The 17,889-nt window shown below is 55.8% G+C and overlaps 1 protein-coding gene across 4 annotated transcripts in view; it reads left to right on the forward strand.

Moving 5' to 3' along the window:
- LRRC32 (leucine rich repeat containing 32) overlaps positions 1–17,889 on the forward strand; it is a 28,681-nt gene that overhangs the window by 4,033 nt on the left and 6,759 nt on the right. Inside the window, exons 1-2 of one of the 4 annotated variants that reach the window (XM_045483914.1) lie at positions 10,807–11,106; positions 15,900–15,990. In XM_045483914.1, the coding sequence (XP_045339870.1) occupies positions 15,904–15,990 (87 nt within the window). In that variant the 5' untranslated portion in view covers positions 10,807–11,106; positions 15,900–15,903. Of the gene's footprint in view, positions 1–10,806; positions 11,107–11,693; positions 11,834–15,899; positions 15,991–17,889 lie in introns of those variants that run through there. The other 3 variants (XM_045483912.1, XM_045483915.1, XM_045483916.1) reach the window with 3 other exon arrangements.

Raw genomic sequence — 17,889 nt, forward strand, 5'->3', positions numbered from 1 at the left:
GGCAAGCTGTTCCAGAGAGAACCGGGAGCCCTCTGGCAACCCCAAGATTCCGGGGCCTTCCCCAGCCAGCAGGCTCCAGGGGCTGCTGCTGGAAGGGAGGAGGGGGCCACACAGAGCCATAGGTGGGGGTCCACCCCACAGAGGAATCTTGCTGGGGGACTCCCTCTGATGAGGGAAGGACAGCAGAGGACAGCAGATCCGGGTCCCGTCCCCATCCGAGAGGCCTGGCCCAAGTTGGCTTCTGTCAGAGTTCTGTCCAGTCTCAGCCATTGAAACTCCTATTAAATAACACCCGGGTGATGCTCGCCTGGCCTTCCAGACCCTCTCCTGAGTGGCAGGTGTAGTGGTCCCCACGCACAGACAGGAGAATGAGGCACTTGCTGGCCTTCTCCTCTGTTGCTGACTTACACCTCCTCCTGGGCTCCAGGCCCAGCATCTGGCTGCCTGCTGGGCATCTCCCCAGTGAGCCACAGACCATCGTGACTGCGCTCTGCCCAGTCACCTGGTCAGAACCAGGAATGATCACCCTCTCTTCCCCGTCCTTCCCGTGACCCTCTCCCCAAGCCTGTCCCACCCACCACACTGGGCTCTGCCTTTACCCAAGCCCCACCGTCGGCATACTCAGTGATGGCATCAACCTCCGGGCCACTCTCCTGCCTCCATTCCCCATTGGCCTGGGCCACCCTCGGCCTACCTGCAGCACAGGGCTCGCCATGCCACCTTCCTACATAGCGTGCTCCCCACTGCTGAAGGCCAGGGCTCTTTGCCAGGGGGTTCCTGCCAGGGGACCCTCCCCACCGTCTCCTCTGATGCCCAGCACCTTCCCACCCCCATGCCCAGCCCCACCTTGTCCTCTCAAAGTGCTCAGACCCTCCAGTTTCAAACTAGAGGATGTTTATTGTGAGGCATTCCTATTAGTACTTTTAATAACCCAAGACCTGGACTCAGTGGCCCGGAGACTGGGCGACCGTTGTGCCCAAGTCCCAAATCCTTGCTTGAGGAAGATCACAATATCCACTCGGCCCACTTCCGGGATTGTCACTGAGTGCATGGCCTGGGGAAAGCTAGGCTGGTGGGGGGGGGGCAGTCTTTGTTCTCCCTGCGTGTCCACCTTGAGCCTGCACTTAGCACTTTGATATAGCCCTAAAACCAGTGCAACTTCCCCGTGCATCATAAGAAATGGGGAGTTTGCTGGAGAATTCCTGGGAGTCAAGAAGCAAGCAACATCACTGCACATCATATGGCAGGGCTTCGTGAACCCCCCACACCAGCCTCTTGGTCCTCCTGCCAGTCTGCTCCCTGACAGACATTTCCGCCTTGCTTCCAGAACCCACTGTCGTCCCGAGCCCCAGCACCCGGCCTCTGCTTCCTGCTTCATTGGTAGCTACCCAAAGAGCAATTTATAAGATTGATCAAAGGCCCAGGAGCCTTTAAAAGGGCTGAATCAGGCCTTCCCGGGCACTGGGCAGTATGTACATACGGCTCACCTGTGGGCAGCCCATAGGAGGGTCTTTATTCCACTGAAAAGAAGGAACTGATATGGGTAGGATACCTGCCCTTTAACCCTCACTATGATCATGCAAGGTAGATGTTACTCTCCCCATATCTTTCGATGAAGCTACTGAGACTCCTAGACCTTGACTCCAAAGCCCCCCACCACGTGTGCCATCCTGCCTGCCTTGTCCCCCCAGAGCTACATACTACACAGAAAGAGCTGACGTGGATACGGTGACGGCCTCAGGCCCCAGCTGCAGGGTGGGAGCAGCCAAAGGAAATGGGGTGAGTTCTGGGGCGAGGTCCAGAGGAACAGGCAGGTGAGGCTGGGCCCCGGGTGAGGCCAAGGCCAACAGCCATGTGTCCGGACGGCGGATGGAGGAGCTGAATGGGCAGACATCAGAGTGTGCTATAGACAGGGGTCAAGGTCTGTGTCTGCAGTGTAAGTGGGGCAGTGGGAGAACGAAATAGCAAGGATGCCCCTGAACTGTGGCCATCCAGAAGCCTTCGAAGAACCTTCCAGACACTGGGAAGGATGTCTTCAAGGCAGGCAGCCCAAGGGAGGATGGTCGTCTGGCAACTCTAAATGGAGAGAGGGACAGAGACAGAGGGAAGAGATGGGGGTGGGGAAGAGTGGGAGAGAGCGGGGGCAGGGAGAGCGGGAGTATGGCAGAGATAACTGAGCACAGTTGGGAGAGAACAGGAAAGGAGCTGGTGGAGGATGTGTGTCGGTGCATGATATGGAATCTGGTCCCTGTGAGCAGTGAAAGAGACAGGAAAATGGGAAATGTGACTTGTGGTTGGACCCCCCAGGGCCATCAAAGGGTTTTAAGCGGGGAGCGACCTGGTCAAATCTGTGTTTTGGAGAGACTCCATCTGGCCGCCACGTGGAAGATGAATGGCTGGATGGATGAACAGGAAAGGGGGACCCTGGGGCAGGAAGGTCTCCTGGAGGGAGGGCAAGGAGAGAAACAAGCCAGGGAGACCCGGGAGCTTCCACATTTAAAGATCAGGTGGAGAAGGAGGAAGCAGAGGAGGGGCCAGAGAAGGATCCAGGAGGAGATACTGGAGAGGCGGCAGGAGAGCCAGGAGAGGGCGTCACAAGGTGCTAAGGGAAGAGGGCGATTCAGGAAGGAGGGAGTGGGCAGCCAAGTGACCAAGTGACCGAGGGAGCTGGGGACGGAAGAGTTTCCGTCTGTAGCAGTTCTAGATGTGGAAGCTGGGGATGAGCTGGTTGGAACGACGAGGCCGGAGACAAGTGGAGGGAGAAGGGAAGCATGTGGCGGAGGTGGGAAATGGACACAGCAAGGGTAGGCAGCAGCCCTGGCAGGTCCGGCTAGGAGACAAGAGGACGGCACAGTAGCTGGACGGGACATGGGTTGGCCTGGAAGGAGTCTGTTAAATAGGAGAGTGTTCACGCTGACGGCAGAGCCTGCAGGGAGAGGGGCTGCGTTGTTCTCCTGAAAGATGGCCTCTGCCAGCAGGAAGCACAGCCCGGCCCCCGGGAGGCCAGGTGGGCCCTGATGCAGGCCGAGGTGAGGTTGGTTTCAGGGGTCTGGATCAGGCCTCAAACCCAGGTGTGCTGCCCCCAGCACACAGAGGAGAGGGAAGGCAAGCAGGCAGAAGTCACAGCCCAGAAGAAGCCAGAGAACAGCAGTCTGGAAGGCTGAATACCCATTCCCCAGCTTCCAGACCTAGAGAGAGGGGCTGGCTTTGGGGTCAGGACCAGCATCCACTCCTTAGGACATGGGATCGAGCCCTCTGCATCCTGCAGCCCCAGCCCAGCCTCGAAGCTCCTGGCGTCCTGAGCTCACAGTACCCCATCGGCACGAATCACAGGCTCCCTGGGAGGCCACAGGAGTCTGTCAAACTGTCCTTTCCCTTCTTCCCTTTGACACCCCAGCAAATCAGCCACTCGACTCCTGTATGATCTGCTTTGGAGAACATCGGAGTTACAAGCAATGTGAGATCACAGCCCATTGCCTACAAGCATGCGCCCATGTGTCTGTGTCTGTACCCTGGGCGCGGGAGCCCGGCTATTTTAAGTCTTTGCTGTGTATAGGGGATACAAAGTGTGTTTGTGGACAATGTGTGTGTTGTGCCTGTGACTGGCACTCGCATGGAATATATATCACGTGCACATCACATATGCTTCACGTGTATGCTTGTGATGGATGCTGCGTGCGTAGTGTTAACAGGAGAGTTGAATGTGGGAGGGTGTGTGTGTCTGTGAGTTGTGATTATGCAACTTGCAAGGGCGTCTCTGTGGAACGTTTGCAATGTTTGTAGCCAGTGTGTACCTGGGCGACACGTTTGTGTAAGGTTGATGCTTGTGTTCATGAGTCGTGGCCCTGTGTGTCCTGTATGGTCTTTGAGGGGATATATGAAGGGAGTGTGTGTGTGTGTGTGTGTGTGTGTGTGTGTTAAAGGGGCCTGGGGTGTGCTTTTGCAGGTGCACTGTGTCTGCGGGGGGAGAGCGTGTGTGTGTGAAGGGATGTCATGGGGGGAAGTGAGACAGCCCAACATCACATGTCCTGACTCTGTGATGTGAGTTAATACTGTCCCCCTCAAGCCTCAGATTTCCCCCAAAGACCAGTACTTAAAGTATTCTAGGAAGGCCCTCTGGTCATGAGGAAGACAACGGGAGTAGGACAAGAAGGGGTCACTGTGGCCTGTGCCAAAGATGGTTACAATTGGAGCTGGGTGTGCCCAGGCCTCTGCCCCCGAGCCCTTCCCTGGAGGCCCCACCTGTCCCTCTGCAGAATGGGAAGGCTGTTCACTCTCATTGTCCCTGGGGCAGCCACAGCTACCTTTTAGACAGGTCCCCTCCCCACGTTCTCTAAGCACAGCCAGGGGAAGCTTTACAGACCTCTCCATTCCCTCCCCAAATGGGAAGATAGAGGTGCTATCCAAAAAAAAAAAAAAAAAAAAAGCAAACAATAACCAGCCAGAAATCACAAGCAGTACCACTGAATGGATGAATGCCACAGGCAGGCAGGCAGGCAGGCAGGCACTGACACAAAGGAGCTCTTCAAACAGCCCTAGCCTTCCATCACTGCTCTACTTTACAGAGACAGAATGGGTTCAGAGAGGTGAGGCCACCGGCCCAAAGTCACACAGCGATGGGCAGCACAGTGAGGATGGGAACCCAGGTGGGTCCCTCTCTGAAATCTAGGCTGCTTCTCTCCCTCAGCTTTGCCCTCCTCAGGCCACTCCTCATCCCCCCCAAGAGGGGAGAAAATACAATGCCACGCACAAGGGGCATCATGTAAATTTAAAGTTTTAGATCGTTTACTCTTTTGGCTAATTAACGTTCCATCAAGTGACAATATGGGCGCTGGAACCCTGCTGCCTGGACTGATTTGTACTGGCTGTGCAAGCTTGAGTTAATCACTTAAACCTCTCTGAGTTTCCTCGTATGTCATCTGTATAAAGTGGAGATAATAATAGCAATAATAATAATAATAAAATATTTACCTCATTGGGTGTTATAGCAGTGAATGGGTCACAACATGAAAGTTGCATTAGAAACCGCCTGGGGGGCACCTGGGGGGCTCAGTCAGTTGAGAGTCTGACTCTTAATTTTGGCTCAGGTCATGATCCCAGGGTCATGGGATCGATCCCCGCATCAGGTTCTGTGCTGAGTGTGGAACCTGCTTAAGATTTTCTCTCTTTCTCTCTCTCTCTCTCTCCTTCTGCCCTTCCCCCACCCCATGCGTGCTCTCTCTCTCTCTCTCTCTCTCTCTCTCTCTCGCCCTCTGCCCCTCCCCACCCTAAAATTAAGAAAAGGAAAAAGAGGGGTGCCTGGGTGGCTCAGTTAAGTTGGTTAAGCGGCCAACTTCGGCTCAGGTCATGATCTCGCGGTCCGTGAGTTCGAACCCCACGTCGGGCTCTGTGCTGACAGCTCAGAGCCTGGAGCCTATTGCAGATTCTGTGTCTCCCTCTCTCTCTGACCCTCCCCCGTTCATGCTCTGTCTCTGTCTCAAAAATAAATAAATGTTAAAAAAAGAATTTTTTTTTTTAAAAAGAAAAAAGAAAAAAAAAGAAAGAAAGCAAGCTCCTGGGCCAGCCCGTCCCCTTCCCAACTCTAAGTACACAGAGGCCTCACACTGGTCTCGGAATTTTACTCATGGTCTGAAAGACTCATACTCCTGTTAACCAGAGCTTCCCATTTCACGCCCTCATTTGGGCAGCTCGTGAGGAGGGGCTGTGGTCACCTCCATCTCACAGAGGATGAAGGCTGCCCCTCACCCTCACAGGCACGGCGCTTCTCCAAGGGTGGCCTGTGGCCGGGCAGCACCGGCGCCACTGGGGGTTTGCATGAGATGCAGCTTCTGGGCCCCACCTCGGACCTCCCGAACCAGAGTCTCCGGGGTAGGGCCTGGCAGTCTGTTTTAACGAGCCCTCAGGGATTCTGATAGTCTCCACAGTTTGAGAGGAGCTGGGCGAGGCCTCTGTGGTGTGAACCCAGGAGTACCTCACGTGGGGCAGGTCAAAAAAAGTAGGGGGGGGAGGGGAGTCACCCCCGCAGCACGCTCTCGGGGCCTAGAATCTGCTGTCTTTCTTGGAGCGGAAGTAGGGGAGGCAAGCAGGATTCTCTGAAACTTCAGGGGGCGGCCTTTTTCTGTGGGGATCACCTGGGTACGCGTGAGCCGGTTTCCAGAAGCTCTGCCAGACCCTGGGGCTTTGACCCACCCACCCTCACCGCCCTCACCCAGGAGGAAGACAGGAGCCAAGAGCCTGCCGGGAGCTCAGCACCGCGGGGAACCTCAACTTGGGGAGCCCCTGGACGCAGGGTACACCCACCACGGGTTGCCCTGCCTGGGCCACGGCCCTTCCCCTCACGGGCGCCGTGCCTTGCCTGAGGAGTCTGGCCCTCTGCCCTGGGTCCACGGAGCCTACAGCGCCGGGACCCTCCCAGTCACTGTCAGCCCCTCCCAGTCACTGTCTCCTATCACTACGCGCTCCACCTGCCAACAAACAGGTCCCTTCCTGTTCAGGTCAACCACAGAGTCATAGCCTTTCACATGAGGAAGACAATGTCAGTAATCATACCGACCCAACCCCTGCTCCACTCAGCTTTTCACAGTGTCATCTCAACGCCGCCTTGAAGCTGGCGGAATGAGTCCCCAGCACACGGATGAGAAGCTGAGACTACCAGGGGGAAAAGACTTGGCCCAGGTTGTCCAGCTCTCCGCGACGGGCTGTCCCCAAGGCAGCCTGGACTCTACTCCTGTGCTTGCTGTCTCCCCTACCCCCCACCCCCCTCCCCTGGGCTTGTCTAAAGCCCGTACTGATAACCCTGGGTCCTCAGGGACAGTTACATTGGGTTGAACCTTCAAATGGTTAAAATGGGGGAAAAAGTTGTGTGGCTGGAAGGGACAAACCCTCAGTTCCCAGCAGCCCGGGTACTGCAGAGAGCTGTGGTTTCATGGTCCGTGGCACAGCACAGTCAAGCTGTGGAGCCGCTTCTGATCCTGCCTGCCTGCCTGGCCCCGTCTCGAATTTTCTCATCTACCATCCCCCTCTCCCTTGGGGCCTCCCGGAGCCTCCAAACTCCCCACAGCCAGTTCTTGAGGACCAGACTCTGGGTGGCGGCCGAGGGGTACACAGGGCCTCACCCTCCCCTGCCTTGGTCACTCCCAGTGCTCGTGTCCCTACAGAGAGCAGAGAATTAGCCAGGTGAGTCTCTGGCCATGCGTGAGGGCCTTGGAGTCTGAGGGCTCAGATGGAAATGGTTGCTGTGCCCCTTCCCGTCATCCTCCTGAACCTCGGTCTCTCTTTTGCAAAAAGGGGGGCAACAATATTCCCCGCTTCATCAGATGGCTGTGAGGAGGAGATAATTTGAATATAGTGCCTGGCACTGGGCCTGGCCTTGCAAGCCTTCATTATTTCCATTTAACACATCAGAGCAAGGGACATACCACTTGTCCTTTATGTGTTTATTTCCCAAGCACCCAACACTGGCTTTTACTCACAAACTCCTCACAGCTGATACCCAGCAACATTTGCTTTCCTCTCCTACTGTCCCTCCAAGAGGTGGCCCTAGCTGGTATGGTCTGGGCCCAGTTTCCCTAGGGAGCAAAAGAGGGTGGGCCGTAAAAGAGCTGGGGAACCCAGGGTTCTGCCCCAGAAGGCAGGGCCCCAGTAGGGACTGATAAGGGACTTCCTGACTCCCAGGGGCCCACAGGGGTGCAAGGCAAGGGGCAGGGGCAAACCATATCTTTGCACTGAGACCTGGCCTGGGAGGACAGAGACCTGGGTTCAATTCCTGACTCCAAAGCTGTGTGACTTGGGCCAGTTGCTTAACCCCTCTGAACCTGTTTTCCTAGTCAGTAATTGAAAATAAAGACACCTAAATGAAAGTCTCTGTGGCTTTATCCTGATTTGGCACATGAGACGAAAGACTGGTCCACAGTGGATATTTAGCAAAGAACAGTGGAAACCAAATTGCGGGCCCAAGGCGCCATGGTCCTTTCCACTCCAGTTTTACAGTTAGATGAGGACAGCCAGGCCCAGAGGTTTAGCGACTTGCCCAAGGTCACACAGGATGTGCACCTCATTGCCTTCCTGGGCCACTCGCTCCTACTTGAGACCCTGAGTGTCATCTTGGCCTGAGGTGGAGCCCTCCCAGGGAGACTTGAGCCTGACTTGGTGCCTGAAAGGGTTTTCTCATCTCAGAATGGTGGTCCCGAGGACACAGGAAAACACGCGTCTCCTATCTTCACTGACAGACGCATGAGGCAACGGAGGCATTTTCACAAAAATACCAACACCGTCAAGACTGAGCTGCCCACTGATGGACTGACCAGGACAACTCCCTATTCCCGGAGGTGTGCGAGCTGAAACTAGCCAACACTGGATGGAGAGCCGGCCTTGGTGGCCTTTTAAAGAAAGCTACCCTCCACATGGCTGCTAGGCAACTCTGACCCTGCTCAGTTCCAACCTCTCCCCCTCCTTCAGATCAAGCTCAGACTCCTGGACTTGGCCTTCGAGGCCTCTGGACTCATTCATCCTCTGTCCTCATCTGCCTCGCATCTGGTGATGCGAGAGTGGAGCTTGGACATTTTTATTCATCAGCTTTCTGGGGCCCGCCAGGGAACGGAGGTCATATTTATTGAGAAAGTACCATGAGCCGCAGGCCTCTGACCAGGTACTTTACATACATTGTTGCATTTGACTCTTTACAGCAAGCCAGGAGGTCAGGTGATATTATCAGTCTCACTTGCAGATCCACAGACCGAGGTCAGAAAGATCAAGCAACCTGCCGAAAGTCACACAGCACCATGACTGCTGCAGAAGTGAAGAGATGAAGGGAGGGGCACTGAGTAGGGTTCTTGGCTTTAGCCCCTGGTCCCAAGAGGCACCTGCAGCAGGTGGTCACACTTGGTTGCCCATCTGTCTCCAACTCTCGGGGAGCCCCATCCGGGCACTGGGTGAGGTGGAACCCCATGAACTAACTAACCACAACCATAGCCTTTGGGGGTGTGTGGGAGGCAGGCCGCTGTCCCCAGCCCGTCATAGCTCCGGCCCCGCCCTAACCCAACCCCGGCCAAAGCTCTGTGCCAGCCCAGTGGTTTCTGCTTGGCAGCAGCCCAGGGAAAGACGAGCTGGCGCTCAGCCGGCCTGGGCCTGGGTGTGGCAGGAGCAGGTCACGTGGGGGAACCCGGGAAATGCCTGAATCCTGCCTGGCCATGCTCTGCCCATGCTGCAAGGATGCTGCGAAGCAGTTTCTGGACATTCGGCCCCTTGGACAAGGATCTGGAAAAGGAAGCCCTCAGGGTACAGCAAAGGTATCACCAATAAAGCCAGCAAGGAGTTACCCTAACACCCACTGGGGCCAGGCCCCGGGCGGGGTTCGCTAAGCTTCGTTCTGGCACTAACCCCAAGAAGTGGCTACTATCTGCCTCACTTTACGGACAGGGAAACTGAGGTTCTGTTTGACCAGAAGAGCATTAGAATCAAGAGAGAGGGTTGGGATGACCAGCTGGGACCTCCAAGAGCATAGCTCGGAGGCCTCCGGCGGCTGACAGGGAAGGGGGAGGCTTCGACACCCTTCCCTGCTCCTGCACCCTTTCCTACCCATGCCTTCATTCCAGCTCAGGCCCCTCCTTAGGGAAGATTTCCCTGATCTCCTCCCAGATTAGGTTAGGACCTGGGCCACCTGCTATCACAGTTTGTCCTCTCTCTGGACCATCCCCATCTGCCCACACCTGTCCCCACAGTAAGCCAGATGGGAAGAAGTAAAGATGGCAGCCATCTAGGGATTCAGGGAACCCAGTTTCTAAGCCCAGCTTTGCCCTGATTTAACACAAGGCTTTGGGTGGTCACTTACCATCTGTAAAATGGAGCAGCCCATGTCACTTTCAGGGCTGGGAAGAGAAACATTCTATCCTTGGGACTGAGGCCCAGGAGACAGACATGACCCTTCTCCCCCATCTTTGGGTCCACACCCTGCAGGACAGAGTACCCATGATTAGGTAGGGCCGAGGCATCTAGGAGAGGGGTTGGCTTTGGGGAAGGTGTGCCTCAATCTGTAATGTAAAAGACAACGATTCCACCATGCTCCTTGTGCGCACAGCACTTTAAACCAACCTGAGCAAGATGGTGCCTGGAAAAGGGGACCCAGAACCACCTGGACTTGGCTTTATGGACAGATTGCGTTCCAGTCCCTGCTCTGTTAGGCTATGTGACTTTGGATGTGCCATTTAACCTTCACGAGACTCAGTTTCCCCAAATATAAATGGGGACCTGACTAGTCCCAGACAACTGCTTTCTATTTGTATATTCGCTGTCCCATCCCTAGCCTCGCTTTCTCCATCTGAAAACTGGAGGCTCGGATGGTACCATTTCACAGGACAGCTTAAGGGTCCGGGAGATGATGGAGGAAGGCGAGTCTGGATACAAGAGCACAATCAGAGAGGGGAAGTGACCTGCCTGGACTCGTCAGAGGGGATGGCCGGGGTGTGGGGAACCCCCTCTGCGGCCGCCCCAGGGCCAGTGAAGGGTCATTTCCTTCCGCGTTCAGCCCCGCCGTCACCTCTCCTGTTTGTCCCCCCTAAGTGCGGCGGCGCCGGCAGCGGGGAAATCGGGGCCAGGCCGGATTTCCTCTGCGGACCTGCGGCTCCTAGAGGGCCCCCTCCCGCCCCTCCGGACCCCGCGGGGCCACGAGCTGCACGTGCGGCGGTCCGGGGCGGCCTCGCCCGCCCAGCGCTTCCTTAGCGACCCTCCTTCCCGCCCCCCCCCCGCCCCGGCCCTTTCATCCCGCCCCCTGCCACCCCGCCCCTTCCCAGCCCGGGTTCCAGCGGAAAGATGCTTCACCCTCTCGCGCGTTCCGGAGAAACCGAGTCACGCGGGGGCGCGCCGGCCGGGCGCTAGGACCCCGCAGCTTGGCCGAGGGGGGGCGTGGTGGGGCGGGTCGGCAGGAGAGGTATTTAAATTGGAGCCCGAGCCGCCCCCTCGCGGGTCGGGTTCCCGTGGGGCAGTGGAGCAGCCGTGGGCCTCCGCGGGCCGTGACCCCGGGGTCTGGCGCGGGGTGGGGCCGTGGGGGGCAGATTTGCGCAAAATGTGCCGGGGCTGCGCGGGAGAGGAGCGGCGGCCGCGCTGAGCCAGGTAGGAGCCGCCCCGCGGGCGAGGCTGCCGGCCCCTCGGGGAGCCCGCGGTCCCGCGCCCCTGGCGAGCGCGGGGTGCGGCGAGTCGGTCGGGACGCCTCCCGCGCCCCCCAGTAGTCCTCTCCCGCCGCCGCCCACTTCGCGCGTGGAGCCAAGCTTGACCCTCCCTCGGCCCCAAGGCTCCTGTCTCAGCTGATCTTTCCCGCGAAGGGAGAGCCCGGCGTTCCTATTTGACAGATGGGAAAACAGGGGCGGAAAGGCCGGCACTTACTTGCCCGGGAACTCACAACTCACAGCTAGGCTAGGGCAGATCGGGATTTGAATCCAAATCTCCCACCACCCTCTGACTCAGGCCGCCCCGGGGCTTCCCATCCCACCGCACCAAAGAGCTTCCTTGCCCATCTCTGGGTGGGGATTGGTAGGGGCGGGGGGGGGGGGGGGTCGGGGAGGCACCTCTCCCAGGGGGCTCTGAAGCCGGCCTTCTTCATGAGTGGTAAGATGTGAGGGACCCCCACCCCCACCCCGGGCTGCCTGAAATTCCACCATCACAGCTACATTCCTTTGGGTTAAGGTCTAATTCCCCCGTGGGATGCACATGTCTCCAGAATGGGGCTTGCCCTTAGTGATTCACTGCTTGCTATGAAAGTCCACAGCAGCTCTCCCAGGACCCCACTCTGCTGGAGACTGGGGCTGAGAGGAGGGAGAGGAGCACCCCAGAGCCCAGTCCTGTGAGCCTGTTTGTGTGTGGTAGGGGTGGGGGTGGGGGTCGTCGGAAGGGGTTAGGGAGGGAGCACTTGGCCTGGTGTAGTGGAAACATTTGCTCTGAAGGCAGACAGACCAGATTCTGAATCAGTCTCTGCTATTTACTGTGTGACTTTGGGTAAGTCACCTCTTTGAGCCTCGTTTTCCTCATGGGCAAAGTGAGGACGAGCAGGCAGCTCAGCACCTGGAGAAAACACAGCATTTGGGTCATGGAGACCTGGGCTAACCCCCAAAATGCTAATAAGCTGAGTAACTGTGGGCTAAGTCGCTTCACCTTTCTGAGCCTCAGTTTTCTCATCTGTAAAGTGGAAATTATGGTAACCGCCTTATTGGGTTGTGATTTCAAAGAGATAATATACGTCAAATGCTCAGAAGAGTGTCTAACGTCCTGAAATAGTAGAGATGGGCTTATTATAATAGCAGACATTGCCCCCACTATTTCTCTCTCTCTCTCTCTTTCTGTCTGTCTCTATCACACACACACACACACACACACACACACACACACACACACACACACACACAGTGTTATCCTCTGGCATTTCTCCTCCCAGTCAGAGTTCTAAAATGTCTCCTGCCTTCTCTTGCCTAGGCTACTGGTCTGCAGGCCAGAGGCCTCCCTCCTCAACATGCCTCACCTGGGCCGTTCAGCCTTGTGGGTCTTTGCCCCAGCTGGGAAAGATGTGTCCAGGATATTTTGACAGCCATTCTCAGCTTGATCATCACCGTGCTTGGGGGAAGCCAGTGGCAGAACAGGAACCAGGCTGCTTGCTGGACTGATGGGACACTTAGGCACTGAAAGGTTAAGGGACTTGCCCAGGGAGCAGGGTCCGTAAGCAGTAGAGTCTGGAAGTAAGCCTGGGTTTGAGTGACTGCAGTGCTCCCTCGAGGGTGAATAGCCCTCCAATGCCACACATCGAGTCCTGGGCACTGTGGAAGGATGCACAGATGCCTGCCTCAGGGGTAGGGTGAAATTTGGCAGGCAGAGGAGGGGTGGTGAGGGCCCCTTTGGGCAACAATGCCTTCAGGTTCAGGACCCAGAGGTCCTGACCTTGTCCTGACCTCGCAGGCCCCTGCAGTAGAGCCTCTACCCCTCGCTTTGCCATTCGTTCACTTAAGAGACCCCTGTTCTCACAGAATCAGAAATAAAGGAGCAGAAAATGCTCAATGCAAGGAAACAATAAAATGTGTGAGAATCTGGGGACTAGGATTCCAGGTGGAGGGAGCAGCAAGGGCAAAGGCCCTGAGGCAGGAATGCACTTGCTATGTTTGAGGAATGGTGGAATTTGGTAAGGGCAGGGTGAATGGGAGATGCGGGCAGAGAAGAGCTTGTGTAAAGCCCGGATGTTATTGGAGTTTCTCAAGCTGTGAGATTCATGATCTCATATATGATTTGGAGACCTCACTCTGGCTGTGCGTGGAGGGCGGCCTGAAAGGGGTCAGGGTGGAAGTATGGTGTTGCTTCAAGGCCCAGGGTTGTGGCGGTGCCTCATTGTGGGGCAGTGATGGAGGAGGGAGGCAGCAGACCGCCCCAGGGTCTGTGTTTCAGGCAGAACAGACAGCACCCACTGATGGGGGGGAAGGTACGGCAGGGAGATGAAGGGAGAGTCTAGGAGAACGCTGCTCTCGCCAGCGTCACCTTGTGTCAATTCTCAGTGCCTCCCTGGCCTGCCTGCTGGTGTGAAATGGATCCCAGGGGAGAGTGAGTCCTCTGTGCCCTGGGGCACCGACCGTGGGAAAGGGGTTGGAGGCACAAGCCACGGAGTGCTCAGTGCTGTGCTCACTGGAAGCCCAGGGTCTGTGGGAACCTGGAGGAGGGGCTATACATTGCCCAGACTTGGGGAATCAGAGAAGGCTTCCTGGAGGAAGTGGTATCGAAGCTGAGATCCAAAGGATAAGGAGACATTCAGCACAAGAGAGGGGAGGAAGTGAAGATTTGGGGCAGTGAAAAGGCACTCAGAGAACTGAAGGCAATAGGAGGCTTCCAGAACCCAGAGTGGGAAAGGGGACAGTGCTAGATGAAGCTGGAGGGAAGAACTAACCGTGCAGGCATACTCCCCAAGGGCCTTGAAGGCCCCCCCTGAGAGGTTTCCACTCAATTCTGACTATACTAGCTTTCAAAGGTGGGGGGGGGGGGTGATGTTCTGCTTTTTAGACAGCAGAACCAAATTTCCTGTGAAAGCAGGTGAGAGGAGAGCAGCTGTGGGGGGGCGGGGGGGCATGGCCCTGAGGGGAACCCAGGCAATGGCGTTTAAAAGATGCCCCTGAATGTTTGGGCAAGAAGGGGCCTCAGAACTAGCCCTCTTAATCTAAACTTTATCACAAGGACATTGGTGGATTCCAACAAAAACCCAGCCCTCAAAGGTCCCATAGATGCCTCCTCTTCTAAAGCACCTTTCAGAGTGGCGATTCAGTGCTCGTTTATTAAGCACCCGTGGGTGACCTTCTAGTGTAGACGTTTAGGGCACAGATTGCCTGTGCCAGCCACTGGTTAGCTGTGTGACCTTGGGCATGTTACTTAACCTCTCCGAGCCTCAGTTTCCCCACCTGCAAAATGGGAATGGTAATCATAGAACCAAGTGCGTGAACTGCTGTGAGGATTAAGTGAGTTAATACACGTAAAGTATCGAGAAGAGTGCCTGGTTTATGATAAAGGGCACTGTAAGGGCACTTTCATAGAATGCATCTCCTTTGATCGTTAACAAAACTTGGCAAAGTTGGCATTAACCTCAAAAGAGGAAACTGAGGGAGCGTCTGAGTGGCTCAGTCGGTTGAGTGTCCGCCTTCGGCTCGGGTCATGATCTCACGGTTCATGAGTCCGAGGTCTCTGTTGGGCTTACTCTTGTCAGCACGGAGCCTGCTTTGGATCTCCTGCCCCCTCTCTCTCTGCCCCTCCCCCGTTTGTGCATGTGCATGCATTCTCTCTCTCTCTCTCTCTCTCTCTCTCTCTCAAAAAAAAAAAAAAAAAAAAAAAACACAAACATTAAAAAAAAAGGAAACTGAGGCTCAGAGAGGTGAAGTGACTTGTGCAAGGTCACACAACAGGCAAGTGGAGGGGAAAGAGAAAGCAGTCAGTCACGGGTGACTGAGTCCAGTGCTCTTGGAGGGCTTTACGTGCCCTTCCTTGTTAACACTCTGTATGCATTATGACCACTTCTGTGCATTTATATGTGGCCTCAGTTCCCAGCACAGAGCCAGACTTGAGGAGGTGTTCAGTTTAGGTGTGAATGAATGAATGAATGAATGAAATCAGTAGCTAGATCTGTGTATTTCTAGCACTTGGCCCAGCTCCTCAGCAAGTGAGCTGCTAGCGGCAATGGGATGCAACCCTGCTCAGGGCCTCTGTGGCCCCCCTCCATGCCACCTCAGCTCTACACGGAGAGGACACCAGCAGGCCTAAGAGTCCCCCCGCACTGGCAGTAGGCAGTAGCTTCAGTGAAAGTAAAGGGCCTGGAGACCGCTCCTGGGGAAGTCCACAGCGACAGTGCTGGGGGCAGGGCAGAGGCCTCCTGGCGGGGTTTCCTGTCAGGGCTCCAGGCCCAGCCTTCAAACAATGGCAGCGACTCCAGAATCAGAAAATCAAAAGAAAAAGGGCAAAATAAAAGTCCGGGGGTGGGGGGAATTGAGGAATTCCGTTTGGGGTCTAAGGAACTAGGATGGGGGACCTGCTTATGACCTGGGTGGAAATGCAGTCAGAGGCCTAGCTCCCCACCTCACCTCACCCCAGCCCTGAGCTTGGCCCAGGGCAGCCCTTAGAGTCCCTCTGTCTCCTGCTCACCTCCTCCAGGCAGTCTTCTAGCAAGTAGGGTCTTTTGAAACCCAAATCTGACCAAGTCACCCACCCCTTAAAAACTCTTGCTGCCTGGGGCAATGGCCTGGCACTAGGGGTCCTTTGTGGTAGCCTTTGGACCCAGTTCTCACCCACCTCCACTGTGATCTGGGGTTCCCTCAAGGCAGGCACAGACAGGATGGGGGCAGTGGAAAGGAGCCAGTGATCTTACAGTGTTCCCCTTTCCTTCCCACCCTACACAGAGCCATGAGCCACCAGATCCTGCTGCTCCTGGCCGTGCTGACCCTGGGCCTGGCCACCTCCCAACACCGAGACAAGGTGCCCTGTAAGATGGTAAGAAGCCCCACCTAGGCAGGGTAGGGCCCCTAGGGTGTCCTGCCGTCCCAGCCCCACAAGCCAGAAGTCAGAGGAGTTAGAAGAGGAAAGGGAATGCATTTATGTTTTAATTTTTTTTATAAAGTTTATTCATTTATTATTTCAGAGAGAGAGAGAGAGAGGGAGAGAACAAGTGGGGGAGGGACAGAGAGAGAAGGAGACACAGAATCCGAAGCAGGCTCCAGGCTCTGAGCTGTCAGCACAGAGCCCCAGGCAGGGCTTGAACTCAGGGAGATCTCAGGGAGATGGTGACCTGAGCCAAAGTCGGATGCTTAGCCGACCAAGCCAGCCAGGTGCCCCAGGGAATGCATTTAATGCATTTAAATCTTACATTTAATAAGTACCTACTAGAATGTTTAAATACCTTCTGCACTATTAATCCTATTGGGTAAGTACCATTATTCCCATTGTATAGAATTGGAAACAGCTGTTTAGAGAGGTTAGGTTACTTGTCTAAGGTCATTCAACTAGGACCAGGGGGCTGATATTGGACTCTATTCCCCAAGCTGCCTCTGCAGGGCAGTGGACCCATCTGGGTGATGCAGAGTATGTGTATGTGTGGGGAATTGGGGGTGGGCCAGCTGGGTCCCTCATGCAGAAAATCTCCTTTCCTAACTGGGGTCCTTGACTTGGGCCTGTCTGCTGCTTCCCTGATGGGATGCCTCTCACTCAGTACTGCCAAGGCCAAATGCTACCTCCTCCAGAAAGTCTCCCCTGACCACTCCCAGGCTGCTCTGGTTCTGTTTGCTTCCTCTTTCTGGACCCTCCTACTGAGCCCACGGGGTAGTGGGTGAGTGGGTCCAAGCCTGGTTCCCCTGCCAGACCAAGAATTTCTTGAGGGCAGAGATAAGGTTTGATTCACTCTGGGTCCTTTTTCTTGCCCCGAGCCAGGCAGACTAGCCCTGAAGTCACTGGGACCCCGCAGGATACAGGGAAAAGGGACCACCTAGGTCCACTTATAAGTCACCCAGGTGAAGGCCAGAGTCAGGCTGGAGAAGGCACAGGCCCTCCAGCAGCCCCACCTGGACCTGGGGCCAGAAGCTCATGATACAGGTGGGGCAGCTGCCTCGGGGGCTGGAAGGGCCGGCAGCCCTTCCCTGGGTTGGCGGGGTCCTAGTGAAGGGGCTGGACCACCCAACAGGCAGAGGGAAGCTGAGTGAGCTTTGCATTCCGGGTAAAAGTGCATTCAGAAAGCACTTTCTGAACTACCATAGAAGATCAATATAGGAGTGACGATGACTTTCAAAATAGTGAAAAGAAGTTGCCACATACTAAGGGCTCGCGAGATGCCTGCACCATGCTGAGGGCTTTCTCTCATTTTATCCTACAAAGAACTCTTTTCAGCTGAAGACACCGAGGCTGAGAGAAGAGATGTGACCCACCAGGGTCATACAGACAGGAAGCAACAGAGCTAGGACTTGAACCCAGGTCTCCCGAGCTGGTGCTGTTCCCTGCCGGGTGCCTCTTTCTACCTCATTTCCCTTCTATGCGCAAGTGGCAAAATGGAGTTGGGTGGAAAGTCCTCTTCCCTCCTAAAAAAAAAAAAAAAAAAAAAGCGGGGCAGTGGCATGCTGGCATCCCAGAGACAGCGGGTAGCAGATTGTCAAGGACAGCTCTGAACTTGGCCATGTCAGCCATGCTGGAGGCTCAGAGCCGAAGGCGCAGCGGACACCCTTAGAAACAGAGTTCTGAGAGCCACCCTGGCCTTCACGCTCCCTCCTGGACTGGCAGCCCAGAGCCGCCCTGCCAGCCTTCGTGGGCACCAGGGTGGAAAGCAAGTCTTAGGCCCTGGGCTTGGCCAGCTTTGTGTCCTGGCTCAGCTCTCAGGGGCTGGTGTCTTGGGAGCCTTTGAGTATC

This window comes from Leopardus geoffroyi, chromosome D1 (genome assembly GCF_018350155.1).
Source record: "Leopardus geoffroyi isolate Oge1 chromosome D1, O.geoffroyi_Oge1_pat1.0, whole genome shotgun sequence".
Taxonomy (NCBI): domain Eukaryota; kingdom Metazoa; phylum Chordata; class Mammalia; order Carnivora; family Felidae; genus Leopardus; species Leopardus geoffroyi.